The sequence below is a fragment of the Mustela lutreola genome, chromosome 1, assembly GCF_030435805.1.
Source record: "Mustela lutreola isolate mMusLut2 chromosome 1, mMusLut2.pri, whole genome shotgun sequence".
Taxonomy (NCBI): Eukaryota; Metazoa; Chordata; class Mammalia; order Carnivora; family Mustelidae; genus Mustela; species Mustela lutreola.
The window spans coordinates 57,281,644-57,306,849 of record NC_081290.1 but is presented as its reverse complement, the minus strand read 5'-3'; the positions used below and the strand labels follow the sequence as shown (position 1 = coordinate 57,306,849).

At 44.9% G+C, this 25,206-nt stretch overlaps 1 protein-coding gene across 4 annotated transcripts in view; it reads left to right on the top strand.

The window, feature by feature from the left end:
* The window catches only part of CC2D2A (coiled-coil and C2 domain containing 2A), a 135,773-nt gene that overhangs the window by 434 nt on the left and 110,133 nt on the right, over positions 1-25,206 (top strand). For 3 of the 4 annotated variants that reach the window (XR_009351318.1, XM_059165192.1, XM_059165199.1), the window contains exons 2-4: positions 5,185-5,243; positions 7,219-7,302; positions 9,159-9,285. Coding sequence is in view for 3 of the 4 variants with exons in the window: in XM_059165192.1 (XP_059021175.1) it covers positions 5,205-5,243; positions 7,219-7,302; positions 9,159-9,285 (250 nt within the window). In the remaining variant the exon portion in view is untranslated. Of the gene's footprint in view, positions 1-5,184; positions 5,244-7,218; positions 7,303-7,637; positions 7,762-9,158; positions 9,286-25,206 lie in introns of those variants that run through there. The other variant, XM_059165195.1, reaches the window with a different exon arrangement.

The following is a 25,206-nucleotide window of genomic DNA, read 5'->3' as shown; positions in this document are numbered from 1 at the left end:
CTCCCAGATGGTCGCTCTGCTTCCGTCCTGGGATTTTCATGCCGTCCTGTTGCATTCTGGTCTCCCGGAAACATTTGCTGCCTGTTGCATTTCTGAGTCTTTCAGTTCAAAGTGATTCTAGGGGCAAAGTTCTAATTATTGCAGACTTCATTCTGCTTGTCATTAGGCAGAGAAAGAGCCATTACAGGCAAAGGGAAGGGGGATCACCACTCCAAAAAACCACAAGGAAATCTGCTAGCTGTTATTTATACTGCTAGTTTGCCTTCTTTGTAGAAAGGGGCTGTGGAAAGCTAATGGTCTCATGGGAAAGATGTGTCTGTTACTGGATTTTCATATAACCTCTTCTGCAGACAAATTCAGCTCCAGAATGAACTATCTCTCTATGTCTGTCTCCTAGAGTGCATTTAAAGAGTTGTTCTTGCCAATATTTATCGAGCATGAACAATGCACAGGCAAAGTGCTATAGTTCAGAATGTATAGAAATGCATTAGACTGGGTCAGAAGCTCAGAATTTACTTGGAAGACAGACCTATAAACAGATGGGGTAAGGGCCATCAGATATTTATAAAAGAGTTGAACGTGCTTGAAGCACAGTGAACTACTCCCAGGGAGGGCCTGGGAGCCCTTAGTTCATCACATAAATGCATGGGGCATAGGCCATAGAGTGTAGCTCAAGTGTGGCATTTAAACATACCCTTCCAGGGTAATACGTGTTATGTCAAGCTGATTAAATGATTCTATAAAGCTATATGTCACTAACCTTACACAAAGGGAAGTGGTGGCTGGACTACCTTGTAGAATTAGATTATGAATTTAGAAGGGGTGCGTGTAGCACTTGCCAGGTTTCCAGGCTACATCCCTAGCAGGCTAGGACAGAACAAACTAAGCTCAGTACACAGAGAGGAAATGCCTGTGGGCATATGGGGCTGGGTTGAGGGGGGTTTCAGAAGCACCAATGAGAAGGGAAACTCCTCGGGGCTCAGCTGATGGGGGGAAAGCAAGGACCTTAGGTTTTGGAGCCGGGAGGTTGAAAGTGGGAACCAAAGATAGTAATGAGGAACTTCAATGCCACCTCTGTTCTTTCTTACGGGTCCCTTTCTGTCCTCTGAGCTCTTTTTTCATCTCCACTTCTATCTTTTACTTTCCCTCTATAACATCACCTTTTCTTAATAATAACACTTGCCAATCTCCAGATCCTAGTCCATGCTAGGTATTTTACCCACACACTCTTATCATCTAGTCCTTCTAGAATCATCAGGAGGTAAGAATTAGCATCGCAAGTTTACAGGAGAAGAAATGTATCTCAGAGAGGTGATGGCATTGCCTTGAGATCACCCAGCTGATAAATAGAGCTGGAATGGGAACCCAGGTTCATATGTTTTACAAAGGTCTCAGTATTTCTATACACCCATGTTCGCACTGTTTTGGAATAGGACGCTCATACTATGTTATTCTTTAAGCAGCCCAAGGTGAGATGTAGTGCATCTTATATCATACACTTTCATTCTTTTCCCTGCGTCCTATAGAATTTGTCACAATGTCCTCCGGTTATGACCCTGATCCACTCATGACCCTCAGAGACAGGGCATTTGTTTGGATGAAGGGATCAGTACTTCCCTAGAAAAATGCCTTTGGGTTTCTGCACTAAGTTAAATAAATCATTGACCTTAAGGAGCCAAAGCTCTTTCTCACTGGGAAAATACTCTGGAGTTTTCAACTGTGTATAGTTCCAGGATAGTGGACTAGCATACACTAGCCACTGATAGCTTTACAAAACCAGGAGTAAACGGTGAGACAGAGGGGAAGAGTGGCATGGGGAGCACCGTGGAATCACCAAGTCCTGATTCCGAATGTGACATGTAATGACCATAATCTTGGACAAAGCATGTAACCTGTCAGAGGCTAACCTCAGGAGAAGCTTTTGTCCCTCACATGGGAACGGAACGGTCGAAAGGTCTGGGGGTATCGTACATCTGGAGATAGCACGAAGTGAGTCTGCAGTAAACCATGGCTCTTATTTTGATGATGCCAATAGGAATATACTAACACGTGCTCAATGCAGTTGGTGATGACAGGCTGCATATTAAAGTCAGGCGGTATTGATTGATTGATCTTTTCTTAGGAACCGTGCTCATGAAAAATAAATTTTGATGTCAGTTGATTTCCTGAGAAACTCATTCAAAGGTAATGATCAGGAAAGAATGAGGAGAAAAAAATCAACTCCGTTACATTTTTCACTTTTACTTCTATTTGTTTCGTATCTATCTTTTTTGTGTGTATTTATTGAGAATGAATCTTTCTTTCCTAAAATAAATCACAGTTCTTTTTTTCCAGCTCATAATTACCAGAGTTGTTCACTAGAGAGTTTTGTGTCCTTCGGCATTCTGTTCTTGTTTTCTGCCCCTTGTTCTGTCGGGATCACCTCCTTGGTCCTTTTCTTTTCTGAGCTGCTGTCATCAGCTTCCTTCTGCTATTTCTGGGAGCCTGTGAGGAGGTCTGGAAGGGAGACCTCAGATTTTCAGATGCATTGTGTCCCTTAAATATGCTAATTCCCCATCAGGGTCAGGGCAACCTTGGACACCTCAGATGAGCTGCTTAAATGACAGGGCCTAGCTGAGATTTGGATCCTGGGATATTAGGAAGGGCTTATGATTCATCAGCCCCAGTCGTTCTCCACCGTGTTCTCCCATTTGATCCTCTGGCAGCCCAGAGAGGACAGTGAAGATTTAAAAGGGCTCCAGAAGGTGGCCACAGGAGACACCGCCAATAAATAGTGATTCAGTCATTCATTTGAAACACATTTATTGAATGTCTACAGTGTGCCATACTCTTAGGTTCTGGGCATAAACAATGAACAAATGTCCCCGCCCTCGTGCAGCTTATATTCTAACAGGAATGGACAGACAATAACAAATAAATATGTAGAGTGGCAATAAATATTATGGAAAAAGAAATCATTATAAGGTAGTTAGGGAGTCCCAGGAGGGTGATGGAGGCAGGTTATCATTGTATTATGAGTTTTCTGGGAGGCCTTCTCTGAAGGGTCTCTGTAAGGTCCTGAAGGAATTAAAAGAGACAAAGAGCTATGCGGTTATCTTGGGCAAGAGAGTTTTAGGCAGAGGAAACGGCAAGTACAAAGGCCCTGAGGCCAGAGGAGTCCAATGCAGATCATACAGAGCCCTGTAGGCAACTTAAAGGGTTTGGAATTTTACTCTGTTGAAAAAAGGAAGTCATTGGATTTTGAGTACAGGAAGGACATGATTGCGCTGGAATTTTAAACAATTCACCCGCTTGGAAGAACAAACTGGATGAGCAAGGTGGGAAGCAGAGAGATTAGAAGGGTCTTAGAAGAAGCCATGTGAGAGACAGCGGTGCCTGACCAGGATGAGAACAGTAGAGTGCTTAGAGGTGAATTGGGGTGCTTAGAAGTGCTTAGAGGTTCTCAGAGATTGTTCTCAATGTAACTTGAAGGCAAAGCTGGCAGGATTTCCATGAATTGCATGTAGTGTGACGTGTGAGAGTCACAGAGGAGTCAAGGAATCCAGGGCTTCTGGCTTAAGACGAGTGAGTTCTGTGTGTTGCAACAAGGAAGATTGCAGCACAAGCAGAGCAGGGGGTCATGAGATGGAGCTTCACCTGGGGCATGTTAGGCCAAGTGAAGGTATCCATCGAGCATCTAGATATTTGAGTCTGGAGCTCTGGGTGGGGAGTGTCAGTAGACAGGCAGCATTTAAAGCCAAGAGACAGAGTAAGGAGATGAGTAGGGCAAAGCAGAGCCCCATGCATGGTCTTCTGGGAGATGCAGACAGGTACAGAGAAGTCTGGGAGCCTGAGGGATGTAGGAGGAACGTCAAGAAAGAACACATCACAGAAGCCAAGTGAAGAAACTACTTCAAGAAAAAAGGAGGTGATGGGTCACTTTTGTTACTAAATGCCTCTGAGGGTCGAATAAGATGAGCACTAAGGATTGATCATTAGATGTGGCAAAGCAGGGCCACTGGAGACCCGGACAAGAGGAGTTCCAGGGAGTGCTGAGCCCAGCAAATTGACTCAGAAAGAGGGTTTGAGAAGTTTTCCTGTAGAAGGCTGTAAAACTGAGCACTAGGTAGAAAGAGAAGTGAAGTCCAGAGAGAGCCCTTTTTTTTTTTTGAAGATTTATTCATTTATTTGAGAAAGAGAGAGAGAGCGCGCACACAGAGGAAGAGGAAGAAGCAGGTTCCGCATGGAACAGAGAGCCCAATGCAGGGCTCAGTCCCAGGACCCTGGGATCATGATCTGAGCAAAAGGCAGATGCCCAACTTACTAAGCCACCCAGGCACCTCCAGAAAGAGCTCTTTTAAAGAAGGGGCCAATTGGGAGAGCCTGGGTGGCTCCGTGGGTTAAGCCGCCTTCGGCTTGGGTCATAATCTCTGAGTCCTGGGATCCAGTCTCTGCTCAGCAGGGAGCCTGCTTCCTCCTCTCTGCCTGCCTCTCTGCCTGCTTGTGATCTCTCTCTCTGTCAAATAAATAAATAAAATCTTTTAAAAGGGGCGGGGGGCAATTGCAACACTTTTTTTTCATGGAGGGAAATGAGCCAATATAGCAGGAAGACGTAATTATTCAGAGGAAAGGGCAAAATTGTCAATTCAAGGTCCCAGAGGAGGGTTGGGGCCTGGTGCACAGGGTGAGGTCCCAGCCTCGATGGGAGCAGGGACGGGCTCGGCAGTGAGTGGAAGCAAAAGAGGGTGGGAGAGGGGCAGGAGGTGGGGAGAGCCCCGCAGGTGTCATCTCTCTTTCCAGTGAACTGAGAATCAAAGCCAAGAAAGGAGAGTGAGCCTGGGTTGGGGAGGTGGGGTTTGAGAGGAAAGGGGAAGCTGTGGACTGGATGGCCACCAGGAGCCTCTGACTCCAAGGGCAGAACTCTTTCTCACTTCCACCTGCTTCACAGTGGTGCCAGGTTCATGGTTGGGCTCATTGCTGGGCTCATGGGGTCAGAAGGATCTAGCATTCTTTATTTTCCTCTGGGGTTCGTTTACACCAATCTCGGTCTGCAAGCACATATCCCTTGGGAATGAAACATTTACTCAGCTCTAACACTTCATTGACCATCGAGGTCAGCTTTCTATTTATGGATAGGAAGAATGATGTTTCACTGATTTTCAAAGGTCTGACTTCTTTGTTTTCTGTGTTTTTCCTCCTGTCCAGGAACTGCCATTGCAGCCAAAATGAATCCCAAGGAAGAAAAAGTAAAAATAATCACAGAGGTAAGTGGTTGCTTGGATGTTCCCCTAAAGGTATGTTTGTGTGGGCACTGCATTCGTGTCGCACGTGTTTGTGAGTGAGGACGTTAGGTCAGCAACAAGCATTTTCTGCACACAGGCTGCATGCAGAGGGTCCTAAGCCAGGCACGTGGTGGGGATGGGGGCTGAGGTGTAGGAAATGCATCCTTGCGGGCTGTCTGTGAATGCTCTGGGCTGCTTGGTCTCCATTTCATGAATTCCGACGCACAGCCATTTTGAGTTATCACCTGCAGCTGAGTCAGCTCCACTGAAGCACATTGATTTGCAGAGAAATTCAGAGTGAAGGTAATAATCATAGATTATAACCACTATTGAAATCTTCTGTCACAAGGACTCCTGCAATTTCCAACCCATCATGTACAAAACATCATTGAACACGATCTAGGACAGAGAAGGAAGACCATCTCCTGTTAGGAGACCATAGACCTCTGAATGGAGAAGCTACTGCCCTAAAGCCTATCTTCTTTCCTAGCTCCAAGGCTCACTGACTTGAAACCACAGAGGCAGAAATGGAGAAAATAGGCTGTTTTCTACTGAGGACTTCTGAAGCCAGAAGGAGCTAGCTAAAACCAAGCAGGTTTGCTTGAAGCCAATTCTGACAAACCACATCAGCTTATGCATTCATGCAACAAACATTTATAGTGCCTCTGGTCTCTGGGGTTACAGCAACAAGCAAAACCCTGTGCCTTCATGGAGTTTCTGTTCTACCTGATTTGTAGTCCTACTAGACAGTTTCCCACTGACAGAGAATCAAAACATTATTGGCAAGCAAGCAAACAAAAAACAATTAAACCAAAACAAAACCCAAATTTTCCACAGATCTGTTCTAAGCCAGTGAGAGCTTAAACATGAGTTAAGGGCATATTTGCACATCTCAGTCTTACCAATATCCTATAACCCAAGTTGGCCAACTCCTAAGATAAGAATACCCCCTACCTGGTGGCCCTGAGTCATGAAGCCCCGGTGAGAATGGGACTTGCACCTAGATGATGAGTGAGGGAGATCAGGTCCCTTGGACAAAAGAGAGCCCAAGCTCTGAACATTCGCTGGTTAGGACCTCAGTTCCCTCCACTAACCGAAGTTCTTGCCATCTCTAAGCTCGATGACCAAGGGCAGGGATGTGAAATTGGAGGCTGTCTCAGCAACGAAAATCCCAGTTTCGTTTTGAACACCTTTCTAATGACTTCGGTATAAACGGATGAGGTTCCGGGTTTACCTTGCAACCTCGCTCACATTCAGAGGTGTTTGTAGCCCAGTTTATAAAACTCTAGAACCAGAGAAGTTTAAAGCTTGAACACTTCTGAGCATTCAGCTCTACCATTTTATAAGTAAAACTTTAGAAAGCGCAACGTGGAAAAAGAGAACAAAGTTTGCACTGTGAAAGAGTTTCTCTGTTTTCAAAAATACCTGCAAACATTTTTTTAAAATTGAAACCCCATGTTGATTGGACATGTATCTTCATTATTCCTGACCTGAGACTGAGACTAAGGGTGCAGAGGAGCCCGGCCCTTGGAACCCCAGGTCTGATTCTGATGTTATCCTGTGCTCCCTCTGGACACACCGGCTATCCTGGCAGATTCACTTGTCTTTGGCCATCATTAGATCATGCGTTTTGAGGTCATGGGGTCTCTCTGGAAACACAGTGACGTCCTATGCACAAATGAGGATCTGGGACAGTGGAGGCTCCAACAACACCCCATTTATGACGTTTCCATTTGGATACAACTTTTCAAGACCATGACTATTTTGAGAAGAGTGGATGCTGGTGGCTGCTCAAACCATGGCAGCTGTCCCTTTGCTCACATTCAAGTTTTGGGGAGGGACAAGATGGCTATTTTAATGTTAATACCTAAAATGCCCCCTCCCTGCCTTACTGGGTTTTGTTTCCCAACTGACAGGGGGACCAAGTGATGACTCTTCCCTTTGCATTTTTTCAAAGGAGTTCATCGAAAACGATGAGGACACAGGTGTGGGAAGGCAGAAGAAGACCTCAAAGACTGCAAGACAAAAAAGAAAGAAACAGGTAGGTAGGGCTAGGGAGCAGGTGTCTGTGCATCAGACTAGTTAGCAAGATGCTCCCACCTGCAGGGGACCACACCTCCTTCTGAGGGTGCCCCCTGGAAAAGGCAGGGATGCGGATGAAAGGTGCAGAGTGTAGGACCTGTGTGGGGCCTCACAGGTGACCCTCATAAGGAGGCCCTGGTCGATAATCTGAGCGTTTTCCTTCTGAGGTTCCTCAGGTCTCCTGAGAGAAAGCCAGAGAAGAGGGAAGGCGGAGTCTTTTGAGAGGCCATGAACTGAGGCTGGCGATAGATGGCAGTGCAGGATTACGAATCCTGGGGAATTCCCCCTTTCTCCAATTTCAAATACCAATTCAGCTGCGGTCTAAACCAGCAGGCCCCCCACCCCCCAGCTCTCCTCCACAAGAGTGACGCTCCTGGTCTGGGAGCATCCATCCCCCAGCAAGACCAGCGTTCTCAAGGTAAATAAATCCCCGTGCTCAGGAACCCCTTTCCTCAGAGAAAAGGGAGGCAGGGAAGTTCTTCTGGAGCGGCAGTTTTCTTGGAAAAATGGAGATCACAGCAGGGGAGGGAAGAGAGAGAGCGCCATTTTGAGCCAGCGGCCACGTGATGGGACTGCCTAGAGAGGGTGGCTGGGAGGTGGGGAGGACACCAGGGGATCGAAGTCTGGGAGAAACACCCTCTCTCCACCGGCCCCCACCCCTACCCAGCACACTCCAGCTGGGAGGGGCTGAGAGGCGACCTCTGCCTCTCCTGCAGCTGGGATGGAGCAGCCCAGGGGAGGACCAGGGCGCGGGAGGCAGGCGCTGCCAGCCACGTGGCTGGTCTCTCTGGCCACTGAGGGAGCTTTAACCCCTTCCTACAGGATCCCTCAGAGGCTCTGCAGCCAGGGCAGGGGACCCAGCACAGACAGAAAGAATGCAAGCCCTTAGCTCAAGGACCACAGGCACAGTGAGCAGGGGTGACAGGCGCGAACCAAGACAGGACCCGAAAAAGAAGGGATGGGAAGGAGAGCTTAATACCAGACTAGCAGACCACGGAGCAGGAGCAGTTTGAGCAGGGGCAGAGGTTGCGGGGGGGAGGGGGCATTGCCAGAAATCCAGAAGACTGTTTCTTAATGCCAGTGGCACTTCAGAATGGAATCTGGGAGGAATGTTGTTCTGGGAGGAAGGTTGTTGTTGTTTTTTTAGGATGGTGCCTCAGATCCAACCCACGCCACTCATTTAAATCAAAATGTCTGCGCTTTGCTCCTGGCCTGATACTTTGCAGCAAGCATCTCCATGAATGGGCTATTTTTATCTCCCTACTATAAGATGGGAAGGAAGGAAGCTAGGCAGTCAAGTAACTTGCCCAAAGTCCCAAGGTTCATCTGAGCTCAGAGGCAAACCTTTGGCTCCAAAAGCCGTCACTCAGCCTTGGCCTCCACTGCCACCTCCCTGTACACCAGCCTCCCTTCCTCCTCGGGGAGCTGGGGAAGGAATCAAAGGCTATTCTTTGCCCTGAATCATCCGGGGACACTTTGGCAGCTGTTTCCAGATGATTTGGAGTCAGGATCACATAGTTTGGCCATAGCTTTTCTGCTTCCCTTTTCTACCCAATTTCTGCAGAGCTCTGCACAGTATACATAGAAATAGTGGAAATATTTATTTTATGTGGGAGGCCTCGGTAATTTCACAAGAACCCTCTTAGACAAACTCAGGGTTGGCATCCCTTTTCTGACGCAGGTGACAGGACCACGGATATCTAGATCTGAATAGTATTGGAGTCTTTCTCCTCGATGAGTGACCCACCTCATCCCCAGATAGGATCTAAGTCAATAGAAGCCCGGGAGTAACCATCTCTAACCTTGTGCCCACAGCTGCCCACTGCTGGTGGCCCCGAGGAAATGGTGTCTGAAAATCCCCACTTGGGTGACCAGCAGGAGCCCATGCAGGAAGATTCTGACACTCGGCCCCTGAGCATAACAAGCCGTCGTGGCCCACGGAGTAAGTGTCCCCACATCAAGTTCAGCCAGTATTAATTAATTGCTTACTGTGATCAGCACAGAGCCATATGGGAATTTTTAATGGGTCGTATTTCTCATTCATGGCCGCCACCTCTCCACCCACTTTACCCCAACTCTGTGGATAATTTTCTAGGTTAGCATCTGTCTGGGAGACAAGACACATAGCTTCAGGACATGTTTATATAGCCGCATGTGTTTGTAAGTATTACTTGAAATAGGAATAGTAACAGGTGTTCAAATTTGTAGAAATTCAAGGGAGGGTGAATGGTTAGGAAGCCACCCAAGCTCAAGAAGTGGGCCTTGAATCAGATGTTGCAAGACTCCAGGGAACTTGGGAGGGTCTCAATGGTCTTGGCCCTCGGGGACCCCTACACACACACATGCATATTCTTCCCCCTTCCAAGAACCTCCACTACCAAGGACATCATTAATTAGCTGCTCAATTGTAGAGAAAAGGGTTATCCCTTGCTTATGGCTTTTCATGAGAAGTGGATTAGACTACAGGAGAAGGTGTGGAACACTTTTCAGTTGTTAATCATTACACAATTGGTTACCCTGTCTCCCTGCAGCAGGGCTGAGGAAAAAAGTCACTATTAGAAACCAGAGGGCTTTGGAAGCAAACCCATCCGAAGTCCAACCCTAAGAAAAATGTGGTTCCCATCTAAGAGCGATGATATCATAGGACTGTTACAAATTAGGAAAACAGAACCAAACTTTATCCCATAGAGTCACTTTTCTTTCGAAATGCTCAAAATTACTCGTTATTGAAGATTACAACTTGTCATAGTTCAGGCTACCACAATAAAATACCATAGCCCGGGTAACTCAGACAGCTATGTTCTTGTAATTCTGGAAGCTGGAAGTTCAAGCCAGGGTGCCTGGGTGGTGGGTTTCCTGCAAGGCCTCTCTTCCTGCTTTAGACACTCAGGTGTCTGAGTTTATAAGGACACGAATCCTACTTATCCTACTTATCAGGGTCTCACTGTGTAACTCCATTTAACCTCCATTACCTCTCTCCAAATATGGTCACATAAGGAGCTAGGGCTTCAACATAAGAATTCTTCAGAGACACAATTCAGTCCATAGCATAACTATTGGATAATTAAGTAGTTATTTTTATATTTTATATTTTTTAAGATTTTATTTATTTATTTATTTATGAATTGAGAGACAGAATGTGTGCACATGTGAGGGTGTGTGGGGCAGAGGGAGAGAATCTTCAGCAGACCCCATGCCCCGTGCGGAGCTCAGCTAGGGCTCGATCCCACAACCCTGAGATTCCAACCTCAGCCACAACCTAGAGCTGGATGCTCAACCCAATGAACCACCCACGTGTCCCATTTAGTAGTTATTTTTAAATCAAGGGAAAAAGGGTCAGAGAGGTTGGCCAATAATAAAACTCTTCTTCTAAGATTTTATTTATTTATTTGAGAAAGAGTGAGAGAGAGAGCATGAGTGGAGAGAGGGAGAAGCACACTCCCCGCTGAGCAGGGAGCCCTATGCCGGGCTCCATCCCAGGACCCTGAGATCATGACCTGAGCTGAAGGCAGACACTTAACCTACTGAGCCACCCAGTCTCTTAATAAAAAGTCAATTCGTTCCTTATTCCTAAAATAGGAAAATTACTATTTACTATCATGGGAGTGGTTGTGAGGATGAAATTTTAAAAAGGCATGTACGTACTTTAAATAGCATGCACAGTAACAAATACACTAGCATATTACATAGATAATGCACAGTGACTCAGCTTTTCTACACCTAAGAGACTTTTGGACTTTGCATTAGTCCAAAAGTTAAAAATTTTTAAAGGCTCTCCTTCTGATTTGGCGAAAAGGAGATCAGTGGAAAGCTAAGATGTGCCTGCCTGAACAAGGTCATGACGAGCGGGTGTCTGGACATCCCTGGGTAGCTAACACTGTTGTTAGTTGGCAGCACAAGTGGGCCAAAAGGTAAAGAAAACAGCCCTATGAGTGAGCTGGGGGCACCTGGTGGGTAAAAAGCCTGGGGGGCCAGGCATGCATCGGAAACGAGAGGCCAAGATGAGCAGAAAGCCAGCCATGGGTCAAGATCGCAGGACAGATCTCGTTCGTGACACCAACACACAGTAAAGCAAGAGACAGATGAGGGACTGGCGTTGACAAGAGCCATGAGAAATACAGCAAAGACTCTGGGCTGAAGCAGGGCCAGGGGCACCACGGAGCGACAGAGGAACACATGCTGAAGGGTGTGTAGGAGTCATGAGGGAGTGTTGGTGGAGGAGGCATCCAGACAGATAGCTTGGAAACACATAAATGTGAGCAGAAAAACATGCACGCTGAGCTAGGTAGAGGCAGCCTGGGAAATCACATACCTCTGCCTTTTGTTACAAGTATAGCATTGAGTCCAGCCTACTATCAAGGGGAGGGACATCAGGCTTCCCCTTTAAAGAGAGGTGTGTCTGTTGGAAAAATTTATGGACATATTTTTAAGCCACCATGTTCATCTTTCTTTAAAACTCTGTAGGCTGCTTTCCTACTCAGAAGTCTGTGATGAGCATCACATAACATCCACACTCCTTCTTTGTTCTGGGTCCCAAGACCCTATGTTCTCTGCTGTTTCCTCTCCTCTCCCATCTGTCCCCACCTACATGACTGTGTGCTGACCTCAGAATGCCTCGTGACCACCTGAGCATCCCAGGCTTTGGTTCCCCCTCAAGGAAAGCTCTCCACCCATGCCTTCTGCAACCTTGGGGCACAAGGGCCAGGAAGTTGTAGCAATGAAGACCATAGTCTTTGGGGTCAAATGAGTGAGGGTACCAATCTCTACCTGTCTGTTTCTTACTCGCTTGGGCAATTTCCCCCCCAGCTCTCTAAACTTCAGTTTCTTTATTTGCAAAGTGAGGACAAGAACAGAATACCTTAATACCTCCAAAGAGTTTGTATTCCAGTTGGGGGGTAAGAGGGAAAAAGAGAATGTGAGTTAGGCATGATGGAGATACAGTATGGCAGGCTGTGGGAAGTGCAGCAGAGGCAGGTAAAGACCAAGCTGGCCTAGAAGCAGTGGGTGTCAGGGAGGGCTGCTATTTTTTGAAGGGTCGTCAGGGGAAGGCCTCTCCAGTCCGACCGTGTTTGAGCAGAGGCTTGGAAGAATATGGAAGATCCCTGAGAAAAGTGCTCTTTTTTTTTTTTTTTTTAAAGATTTTGTTTATTTATTTAAGAGAGAGCATGAGTGGGAAAGGAGCAGAGGGAGAGGAAGAAGCAGGCTCCAGTAGGGAGCCCGATGTGGGAATCAATCCGGGGAGCCCAGGATCATGACCCAAGCCGAAGGCAGATGCTGCTTACCTAACTGAGCCACCCAGGCACTACTAGAAAAGAGCTCTTAATGCAAGAGTGTGCTCAGTATGGTTACAGCACAGCAAGGACCAGGACCCCCTGGTTGACAGAGTGAGCAAGGAGGAAAAATAGGAAATGAGACCAGAAGGGAGGAGCCTGTGGGCCCCTACACTTTCAGTCCCCGTGAGATGAGGGCTGCCAGAGGGTCTGCTCTGACTTAAGGCTGCAAGATGCCATGTTAAGCGGTTGACTCTGGAAGGTGCGAGAACAGAATACAGACGAGGCAAAGAGCAAGGGCGAAACCCAAGAGAGTGGTGGTGGCGACTGGGACCAAGGTAGCAGTGAAAGAGGTGAAAAGAAGGGGTGAGATTCAGGGCCTCTGGAAGGGAGAAGCAGCAGGGTTTCTGCCTGAACTGAACAGGAGTTTTGAAAGCGAGGCAGATGATGTCAGCTTTGTAACTTGAGCAACTGGGAAAAGAGAGTTGCCATTGACAGAGGGGAAAGATGGCAGAAAGATGGGTTTGGGGTAAATTAGCGAAGGACTTGCAAAGTGTGAGATGTCCACTGGATATCCGAGTGGAGTTGGAGATTGGGGTCCGGAAGTTGGGCAGGCCTTTGCTGACCGTCTGTCTAAAAGAGAACTTTCCCACCTCCTCCTATTCTCTCCTCCCCCTGGTTTTCCTCTAGAGCCCTCATCACCCCCTGGCATGCTCCAGGCAACTGTTTGCTGACTGTCCCTGAGAGCAGGACTGAGTCTTCTCCATTCATGGCTGACCCTAACCCCCTAACCCCAGTGCCCAGAGCAGTACTCGGGCCAGGCTAGAGGCTCAGTGACATTTGTTGGACAATCTGCCCTGGGCATACCAGCCAAAGCCTCAGACAGAACCCTGTCAGACTTTGTGGGAGAAGCAGAGGATGAGGAGGTGACAGTTATAAAAATGAGTGTTAGAGTATAAGAGGAACAGGGCCTAGGGGCGCAGGGTTCCACCATGAGTTCAAGTAGGCTGGCTGCTCTAGGGAGAGAGGAGTTTCCAACCCTCAGGCACATTTTCTCCTCAACGCCTTTTAGTACGTTTTCCAAGCAGAATAGGAAATACAAACTTATTTTCTCTGCTCACAGTTCTTTAGCCCATCTATTAAGGCTTTACGTGTCTGGTTATCAAAATAACTTTTGATATTCTCAAAAGAAATCAAATGTCACCAAGGCAAGTGCCAAGTCCTTAAGATCGTAAACGTAAGACCCTTTGGGGCTTCTGTTTTTCATTATGAAAATTCAAACATGCACAGAATTAAATAAAATTCAGGGAACCAGGGAACCTGGTTGGCTCAGTCAGTAGATCATGGCACTCTTGATCTCAGGGTTGTGAGTTCAAGATCCACAAGGGTGTAAAACTTACTTAAAAAAAAAAATCCAGTGAACCTCATATGCACCACACCAGATTCAAGGATTAATAAGATTTTGCCATGTTTAAGTAGCACCTTTCTCTCTCTCTCTCTTTTTTGTCTTTGCCGGAATATATATAAATTGTGGTTTAAAAATAAAACCCATAAAATTTGCTATCTTAATCTTTTTTTTTTTCTTTTTGAGGGAGAGAGAGAGAAAGAGCAGCAGAGAACACTGTACCTGTGCTCACGAGTCGGGGGAGGGGCAGAGGGAGAGAGAGAGAATATTAAGCTGGCTCCATGCCCAGCCCAATGCAGGGCTCAGTCTCACAACCCTCAGATCATGACCTGAGTCAAAATCAAGAGTCAGACACTTAACTGACTGAGACACCCAGGCACCCCAACCCATCTTAACCTTTTTTTTTTTATTTGACAGAGAGAGATCACAAGTAAGCAGAGAGGCAGGCAGAGAGAGGAGGAAGCAGGCTCCCCATGGAGCAGAGAGCCCAATGAGGGGCTCGATCCCAGGACCCTGGGATCATGACCTGAGCTGAAGGCAGAGGCTTTAAACCACTGAGCCACCCAGGCACCCCTCCATTTTTTTTTTTAAAGATTTTATTTATTTGACAGACAGAGATCACAAGTAGGCAGAGAGGCAGGTAGAGAAAGGAGGTAGCAGGCTCCCCGCTGAGCAGAGAGCCCGATGTGGGACTCGATCCCACGACCCTGGGATCATGACCTGAGCTGAAGGCAGAGGCTTTAATCCACTGAGCCACCCAGGTGCCCCCATCTTAACCATTTTTAAATATACACTTCAGTAGAGGTAACTGTTCCCATTTGTACAACAGATCTTTGGAACTCTTTCTTCTTGCAAAACTGAAACTCTATATTTATTAAACATGACTAACTCCCCATTTCTCCTCCCTTAGCCCTTGACAACCTCTATCCTCCTTTCTGATGAAATGAATTCAATTATTTTCGCCACCCCATGTAGGTAAAATCATCAGTATTTGTCTTTCTGACTGGCTCATTTCACTTAGCATAATGTCTTCAAGGTTCATCCACATTAGAGCATGTGATAGGAATCTGTTACTTTTCAAAGCTGAGTAGTATTTCATTATATCACATCCTGCTGATACATTCATCCTTTGTGGACATTTGAGTTGCTTCTGCCTCTTGGCTATTGTGAACAACATTATCAACATGAATGTGCAGATACAACTTCACGCTCCCACTTTCAATTCTTCTGGATATATTGCAAGAAGTGAATGCTGGTTCATAAGGTAGTTCTTTGCTTAATATTTTGAGGAACCAACATGCTTTTGCATAGTGGGTGCATCGTTTGTATTTCCACCAACACTGCACAAGGTATCCAGTTTCTCCACATCCCTACCAAAATTTGTTACTTTCTGTTTGTTTCTACACTAGCCATCTTAAGTGGATGTGAGCTGATCTCTCATTGAGGTTTTGATTTGCATTTCTCTGATGGTTAGTGATGTTGACCATCTTTTCGTGTGCTTATGGACCATTTGTGTATCGTGCTTGGGAGAAACATCTATCCTTTTCCATTTTCTTTTTTTTTTTCTTTTCCATTTTCTGATCAAGTTATTTGTTTGGGTGGTTGTTGTTAAGTTACAGACAGACTTTATGGATTCTGTATATCAACCCTTATCAGATACATGATTCGTAAATTTTTTCTCCCATTCCACAGTTTGCATTTTCATTCCATTGATTATGTCCTTTGATGCACAAAAGCTTTTAAGTTTGAGATTGTCCCATTTATCTGCTTTTGCTTTTATTGCCTGCACTTTTGGTGACTTAGCTCATAAGTCATTGCCAAATTCAGTGTCTTGAATCATTTCCTCTATGTTTTCTTCTAAGAGTTTTATAATTTTAGGTCTTACATTTGGATCTTTAATCCATTCTGAGTTTATTTTTTACGGTGTAAGGTAAGAATCCAAGTTCATTCTTTTGCATACGAATTGCCACTTTCCCAACATCGTTTGTTGAGGAAATAATTCTTTTCCCATTGAGTGTCTTGGCACCTTTGTTGAAGATCATTTGCCCATATGTGCAAATGCTTATTTCTGGGTTTTCTCTCTATTTCACCCAAAGACATAATGTCTGTCTTTATGCCGGTACCATACCATTTTGATTACTATAGCTTTGTAATATGTTTTGAAGTCAGGAAGTGTGAGACTTCCAACTCCGTTCTTTCTCAAAATTATTATGGCTATTTCAGGGTCTCTTAATATTTCATATGAATAGGGATGAATTTCTCTATGTCTGTGAAAAATGCCAGTAAGATTTTGATAGGGATTGCATTAAATCTGTAGATCATCTTGGGAAATAATGACATTCAACCCATGAACATGAGATATCTTGCCATTTATTTGTGTCTTTAATTCCTCTCAGCAATGTTTCACAGTTCTCAGTGTACAAGTCCTTTGTGTCCTTGGTGAAGCTTATTCCTAAATATTTTATTCTTTTTCATGCTATTCTAAATGGAATTGTTTTCTTAATTTCTTAATTTTTAGCTTTTTTTGTTATTAGTGTATAGAAACACAACTGATTTTTCATATCAACTTTATATCCTCAATTTGGCTGAACAGTGTTTTTGTTTGGAATCTTCAGGGATTTCTATATGTAAGACCATGTCATCAGCAAACAGAGATAGTTTGATGTCTTCCTTTCCAAGTAGGAAACTTTTTTTTGTAACTTTTTTTTCTTGCTCTCTTATTATGTCTGAGCTGCTATAACAGCATACCATACACTGGATAACTTATAAAGAACAGAAATTTATTTCTCATAGATCTGGAGGCTGGAAAGTTCTAAATCAAGGCACTGGCAGATTTGGTGTTTCATAAGGAGGGCCCGTGTCCTGGTTCACGGATGGTTGTCATCTGGCTGTGTCCTTACACGGTGGAAGGTAGAAGGGAGCTAGTGCCTTATAAGGTCATGACCTCATAACCTAACTAGCTCCCAAAAACCTCAGTTCCAAATACCATCACACTGGGGCTAAATTATACTATAAGAATTTGGGGAGGACAGAAACATTCAGGCTATAGCACTTATCTAACAGCTCTGGCTAGGATTCCAGTGCCGAGTTGAATAAAAGTCGGGAGGGGAAGCATCCTTGCTTTGCTCCGGCTCTTAGAGGAGACACTTCAGTTGTCTACCACTGAGCGCGATGTTATTTGTGGGCTTTCATGTATGGCCTCTACTGTGTTGAGGTAGTTGCCTTTTATCCTCATTTTGTTGAATTTTTTTTTTATCATAAAAGGGTGTTAGATCTTGTCAAATGCTTTTTCTGCATCAGTTGAGGTGGTCTTGTGGTTTTGTTTTTTTTTTTTCTGAGTTCTATTATGGAGGGGTATCATATGAATAGATTTTCATCTACTGAACCATCCTGCCACCTCCTAAGTTATACTTTGTGTGTAAGGATAAGCCCAACCTGGGCTGGGCTAATACTATGTGTCAGTGGATCGTCTCTCATGACCAGTTTATGAATACTGTTTACATTTTCCTGGGGGAATTCTCAGGTTCAGTGGTTTCCCTAGCCCCAACAAGACAATTCATGTTAACAATGCAATGGAACTTTTTAAACTCATGTAATTCTATTTATTTTCTTCCCTAAGCAGTCAGTAGTTTATCTGAGTCGTCCTCCGAATCACCCGGCCAAGATAGATAGACGATAGATAGATAGATAGATAGATAGATAGATAGATGGAAGATAGACAAGGTAGACAGACAGATGATAAAATTTGACAGTCTTGAACTCTGAGAGCTTGAGAGCACATTCTGAGCCAGGTAGCAAGCTTTCTGATAGGATTTCTATCAAGATTCCTTATTCAATTTCCGTGCCCACATCCCGTTATATTGCCAAGGTATTAAGATAAATAAACATGTCAAGCCAGCAAACATTCCTTGAAGCCTATAGAAACTGCAGTCAGACCCGATACTACTGTTCAGACATTCAGTCATGGGACCTTGAGCAATAACCTAATCTTCCCAAGCCACAAGAGCCTCATTTATAAAATGGGGATCGTAAAAAACCTCCACGTAATACAGCAGTTACAACAATGAAATCAGGAGAGACACAGAAAGCACCTGGGGAGGGGCTGGCACATACATAGTAGTCTTCTTCAGCCAAAAGAAGAACTTGTTGCCAAATAACTAACAAAAATCATTACCTTTCTTGAGTGCAAAGGTCACTGCATGCATTACATCATGTAATTCCCACAACGGCACGATCATGAGGCATTGTTTCATTGGCTGGAAACCACGTTCAGGAAGAACTCCTTGCCAGAGGTGGTGGGGCCAGTCTGCAGACCTCTGGGCTCTTCATGGTCACAAAAATGGCATCACTTGACACAAATCACAACCCTGACTGGTCCTTAAAGCTAAGGGTTTGCAGTCGCCCACGAAAGTGCAATAGCCATGCTGCACCCAACACTGTCCGCAGTAGCTCCCAGGCCCCCCGCATACTCTTCACATGGGGCGTAGAGACAGCTTGGAGCCTTCACAAGATTGTCACTCTGGCTCTGCCTCATTTTCTTCTACAAAAGAGTGTCACTTGTGTGAATCACCTACCTTACTCTCCCTACCTCAACTAACCCTTCTCTATTTAAATAAAGGTTTTGTTTATTGGTTTGTCTTAACCTCACGACTTACCTTTCAAAAATCAGTACATACACCACCTCATTTGGAAAGCTTCCCTGTGCCCCAGTATGGGCTGAGTACACCTCCTCTGTGCTTCACGACTCCTGTGCCCATGCGAGTGTCTGGAGTCATCTTTTTTTGGTGCACAGCCTCTGCTCTCTACTGGACTACAAATTCTTGAGGGTAGAGACTGACTTTCAGGTCTGCCATCTGGAGGGCTGGTACCCAGACAGCACTCAACGATGCTTACTAAGCTGGCCTATCTGCTTTTTATTGCAAGGCCATGCTCTGGCTTAGGTATGCTCACCTTCCACACCCACAGCATTCTTCCCTCCAGGTCTGCTCTCCTGGACCTGGATCTTTGACTCCTTCTTACATTAACTTCTCAAACCTCTCATGGGTCTGGCCTCCCCTTGGTGCCAGCACCCCAGCTCCTCATCTTAAACCTACAAGCCTCTCTACATGATAGCATTCCTACAGGCCTCCAAGGGGTGTGAAAGTCAGACCGTATTCAAGTACTCAGATACCAGCACGCGGATTCTGCGGCCTCCCCCAATGCACCACGCACATGCTCAGAGGGGCCACCTCCCTGATTAACAGCAGCTTAAATCATGCAGTGAAAGGTTTGGCTCCTGATTTGCTATTCAAACATCCATACAGTCATGACATTCCAAATAAAGAAAGCACTTCACTGAACAGGCACCAGTTCCAAATCAAATAAACATCTAGAAAAAAAGTACACACATTTCCCCCATGATTCCAACTTGTACCGTCTCTTAAGGGAGTAACTATCAAATGTTAAGTAGTTTCTTATGAACATAAATTTCCTCATTACTGACATCTGTTTTCCATTCATTCGGGTTAGTTTCTCTGATTAAAGCATCATTTCAGAGCCAGTTTCTCAGTCGTAGAAACTTTTACCTTTCAATGCAGTAGAAATGCAGTAGAAACTTTGCATTCTCTGATGCAAAGGTAAAGAAGTAGATTGTTCATTTTAGACTTGCTTTTTAAAAGTCACCAAGCCATGGAGAGACTGACCCAGGAAAGATATGTCACAAAGGACAGTAGGGGACCCAGAGGAGACCTGGCTGAAAAAGCTGGGTCTTGGAAGTTACCTTGGAGTCTGGTAGCAAGAGAAGGGAAAGAACATTCTAGTCAGAACATACATGCTGGGGGATGAAGGAAAGGCCAGAAAGTTCACCAGCGCTGGTGTTCGTGACCTCACATGGTACTAAGGGTACCAAATTAAAGCACTAAAACAAGTATGAATAAATAGAACATTATATTCTGTAATTTTTTTTGATATTATGATGTTTGACACCTGGGGGGGTGGGAACCCTTTCTGGGTTGAGAAGATTTGAGCCAGTTCTCAGAGATGACAAAGGACTCAAAGTGGAGGTTGCTTTTGAGATGCACACTGACCAATCCAGAGCCCACCTCTTTCTGGCGTAGAAAGCAATATTCCTCTGCCTGCATCATCCCAGGGTCAGGTACCAAGCAACTAGAGACACCACTATAGCTTATAGCCCCCTAGAAGATTCAAACTAGCCAGGCCTAAACTATTTATCCTGCCCTGCCTTGCCCTTCCCTGAGAAATCCCAATAAAGGCCACGGACAAAGGTCTCACCTTGCTCTCGTCTTCTACCTCCAGATCACGGTGGGGTCTTCCCGTGTGCCCTGTGTTGCATGCCATGCCTCCTAGTTCTAGAACTCAGGAGTATGAGGAGCTGTTTCCTGAGCCTCTCCTCTGTCTCTTGTGGCCCCCCTCACAGACCGCACCATAAGAGTACAACAAGTAGGAAGCATATACTGTGTGATGATTTGTTGTTGGGAAAGGCATTTTCCAAAAGACTCCTTTAAGCAAAATGTCTCCCAAGTCATCCCTCCCCGTGTTCATGTCCAGCCTTGAACTCACTCCAGTCTAACTCACGTCCCCATTCCCTGTCGGCACTGCTCTTGTGGAAGGGGCCGGTGACTCCCCATTTGCCTAACTCACTGGTCAGTTGCCAATCTTTCCCTTACTTACTTTCAGCCCATTTGGTGTAGCTCACCACCACCCCTTCCTTCACCCTTTGCTTCCAGTGATCCTCTTACTTCTCCCTCGTGGACTATCCCTCTCAGTGTCCTTGCTGGTTCTTATATCCCCAACCTCCAGGAACAGGCCTGGCCCTCTTTTCTTCCTCAATCCTCATTCTCTTGGTCATCTCAAGACTTGAAAACCCTGAAAATAGGGGTACCCTACGGCCCAGAAATTGCACTACTGGGTATTTATCCTAAAGATACAAAGGTAGTGATCCGAAGGGGCACATGCACCCAAATGTTTATAGCAGCAATGTACACAACAGCCAAACTATGGAAAGAGCCTAGATGTCCATCAACAGATGAATGGATAAAGATGTGGTATATATACACAATGGAATACTATGCAGCCATCAAAAAGACCCCAAAATCTTGCCATTTACAATGATGTGGATGGAACTAAAGAGTATTACTCTTAGTGAAATAAGTCAATCAGAGAAAGACAATTATCATATGATCTCACTGATATGAGGAATTTGAAAGGCATGGTGGGGGGTTCTGGGGAGTATGGAAGGAAAAAAAATGAAACAAGATGGGATCGGGAGGGAGACAAACCATTAGAGACTCTTAATCTCAGGAGACAAACTGAGGGTTGCTGGAGGGGTGAGGAGGGATAGGGTGGCTGGGTTATGGACATTAGAGAGGGTATGTGCTATGGTGAGTGCTGTGAATTGTGTAAGACTGATGATTCACAGACCTGTACCCCTAGGGCAAATAATACATTGTATGTTAATTTAAAAAAAAAAAGAGAGAGAGAGACTTGAAAACCTAACATATACCTATCAGGAATGTAACTGACCAGTCCCAAATGGTCATCTCTAGCCCAGGACTCCTTCAGACTAGATGGACAGCAACCTTCTACCCAGTATGTTCATTTTGTTTACTGTAAGTATATAATTCAGTGGTTTTCGGTGGTGGTAGATCTGTGCCACCATCACCACAGTCCAGTTTTAGAACATTTCATCACTCCAGAAAGTTCCTTTGTGCCTATTTACAGTTAATCCCAACTCCCACCCCAGCCCTAGACAAACACTGGTTTGTTTTATTTCCTTACAAATATGCCTTTTCCAGACATTTCCTGTAAACTGAATCATACAGTACGTAGTGTTTCGTGTGAGGCTTCTTTCACTTAGCATAATGTTTTTTGGGTTTCATAAATGTTGTAGCATCTATCCACATTTTCTTCCTTTTTATTGCTGCATTGTATTCCATCATATGAATGTCCCACATTTTGCTTATTCATTCACCTGTTGATGGACATTTGGATTATTTCCAGCTTGGGGTTATTATGAATAATGCTGCTAAACACCTTTGGAGTGTGTCTGCATGGATGTCTGTTTTCATTGCTTTTGAGAAATAGTAGAATTTCTGGGTCATATGATAAATTTATATTTAACTTTATACGAAACTATCAACCTGTTTTACAAAATAGCCATGTCAATTTACTCTCCCACCAATAGTTTTTAAGAACTGTCCACACTTGGTATGGTCAGTCTTTAATTATAGTCTCTATGAGGTGTATAATGGTATCTTAGTGTGCTTTTAACTTGTATCTCCCTATTGATTAATGATAGTGAGTATTTTTGTCATATGCTTATTAGCCATTTGTGTATCATCTTAGTAAAATAACTATTAAATATTTGCTCATTACTAACCCGATTCACTGTCTAGTGTGGAGTTGTAAGAGTTGTCTATGTATTCTGGATACAAGTACTTTATCAGATCAATAATTCATAGATATTTTCTCTGAGTAAATGTCTCATCTTTTCATTTTCTTAATCATGTCTTTAGAAATATAAAAAGCTTTAATGTCAATGAAGTCAAGTGCATCACTTTTTTATTATTATTATTATGGATTGTGATTTCAGGATTATATTGAGACTTCTTTGCCTAACCCCAGTTCATGAAGTTTTTCTCCTATATTTTCTTCTATAAGTTTTATGCTTTTAGGTCTTACATTTAGTTAGGTCTGTGATCTATCCTGAGACAACTCAGATTTCACTCTACCAAAGCTGAGCTCCTGATTTCCTTCTCCTAACTTGTTTGTCCTATAGTCTTCCCATCTTGCAAAACACATACTTCATTCCTTCTATTGCTTGGATCATCTTTAACTCCTGTCTTTTTCTGCCCCCATCCATAAGTCCCTATAAGTCCTGTTTGCTCTACCTTCAAACTAGACCTGAAGTACACCTATTTCCCGCTACTTCTACCCACTCCGATCCCAATCCAAGCCACCTTCAGCTCCCATCTGGAGTATAGCACAGCATCCCAGCTGATGGCCTGGCTTCTGTTCTCACCCCAGCAGCCAGAATGGGCTTAGGAAAATAAGGCCGTGGCTCTCCTCTGTTCTAACCCTTCAGTGGTTCTCCCCGACTCAGAGCTTAAGCCGAATTGAGTAGGATGACCTACCCATTTCAGCTCCGCCTTAACTCTGCGACCAGATACCCTGGTATTCTATCTCCCACCTCTTATCTTTCTCCTTTTCTGCCCTGGTCCTACAGTAGGTATGGCCCTTGGAGTCTTTGTACCCAGTATTACTCTAACTAAAATGCTTATCCCCCAGCCATCCACATGGCTTGATCGCTCATTTCCTTTACCTGTTCCAAGGTCACCTTGAAGCCCTTGCTTAGTCACTCCTAAAACGGCAATGCACACCGCCCCCGGCCATCCTCATCCTGTTTTAGTTGTCTTCATACCATCTATTACCATCTGACATATTAAATATACTGCCTGTCTGTGGTCTCTCTTCCCTGCCAGAAAACACACTCCATGAAGATGAGGATTTCTTTCTTTTCTCCCCTGTTCCATCCTTGATGCCTTGTACACACAATAGGTACTCAAGACCTATTTGCCAGTTGAATGCTTGAAAACTGGAGAAGAGATTCTCTAATTCTCATCTCTAAGCATGTCCAAACTTGGGTTTTGTAGAACGCTAGCCACCTGACAGAGAGTCACGCCTGCAAGGTCAGACTGTGTACGTGTCATTTCCTCTCTTGGAAGTTCACAAAGCTTGTTCTGAGAACAGTCCGTTCCCCTGGCATCTCGCAGGCAGTCCCTGGCCCTCCTGAATGAAGTTTACATTTTTTTTCTACTCTACCCAAGGCAATATGGAAGGCTTAACCACAGGCAGAATGTCATGGCAAAATATATGTAGGAAGCCACCAAATATATGTAGGAAGCTGAAATTCTGCAAGGTGGCCAGTCCTGTCTGAAGCCCCCTTGCCCTATCCCACCACCTGGAGCAGAGGAACAGAAGCCAGGGCTGGCCAGGTGCAGTCTTGCACATGGTGATGATCCCTGTCTCCGTCAGTTCCAGCTGCTGTAATGAAATACCATAGACTGGTGTCTCAAACCACAGACATTTATTTCTCACAGTTCTGGAGGTTGAGGAATCCAAGACCAAAGCTCAGAATGATTCAGTTCCTGGTAAAAGCTCTCCTCCTAACTTGCTGATGGCCGCCTTCTCACAACATCCTCACAGGGTGGAAAGACAGAGAGCCACAGTTCTGGGCTTTCTTCTCTTCAGGCGACACTAATCCCATCATAGGACACCCCCCCACACACACCTCATGACCTCACCTAAACCTAATTATCCCCCACACAAATAGGCTTGGCCTCCAGATAACATCACATGGAGAGGGCTGAGAGTTTCAACATAAGAACACTGCAGGGACCAAAACAGTCAACCCTAAAGAGTTCCCAGGTCTGGGATGTGTCCTGATGCACAGAGATATAGGAGGGGGCGGTGGGCAGAGCCAGATCTTGGGGTCCAAGCGCCCGTGAGTGAGAAGGAAACATGAGCAAAAATAAGGGCCCCACGTTTTCGGCTAACATAAAATGCAGTGTCCATGAGACTATGAAATAAAGAAGCAGAAAAGAAAAAGTGACCGCAGAAATCCCTCCAGATGCCTCAGCAAATGTGAACTATCAGCAGTACTGAGGCTCAAAGCCCAGGGAAGAGCCTGCTGTTCTCAGCCTATTTGAATTTCATTTTAGGGAGTAAAATTTTCACAAGTGATGCTACTCTGCTGAGTAAAAATTAGAAAATCAGGAAAAGGAAATAGAAGAAAATAGTCACCCACATTTTTATATCCTAGTGACAATCACCACTAACCTGATGCCATTTTGTTTTGCTGGGTTTTCCTGCCAGACAGCCAAGGACGTCCTATGTTCCCAGAGGGCTGACTGTGACTGAAAGGACATTCCATTTTCTTCCATCCATACGGTTGGTCAGATGTTGGGGACAATTGGACGGATTGTCCAACTCATCATGTTTTCCTTTTTAAGTCTGTAGGATAGAGCCTCTGTTCCCCTCCAGTTTTTCGTACTGAGGTCGAGCTGGCTTCTGTCCCATGCTCTCCCTCCCCCCCCAACTCTGTATTTATTCTATCCAGGAATTTTTTAACAGGGTTTGGGGGTAATTATCTATTTGGGGGAGAGAAGAGGCCAGAATTAAAAGCCAGATG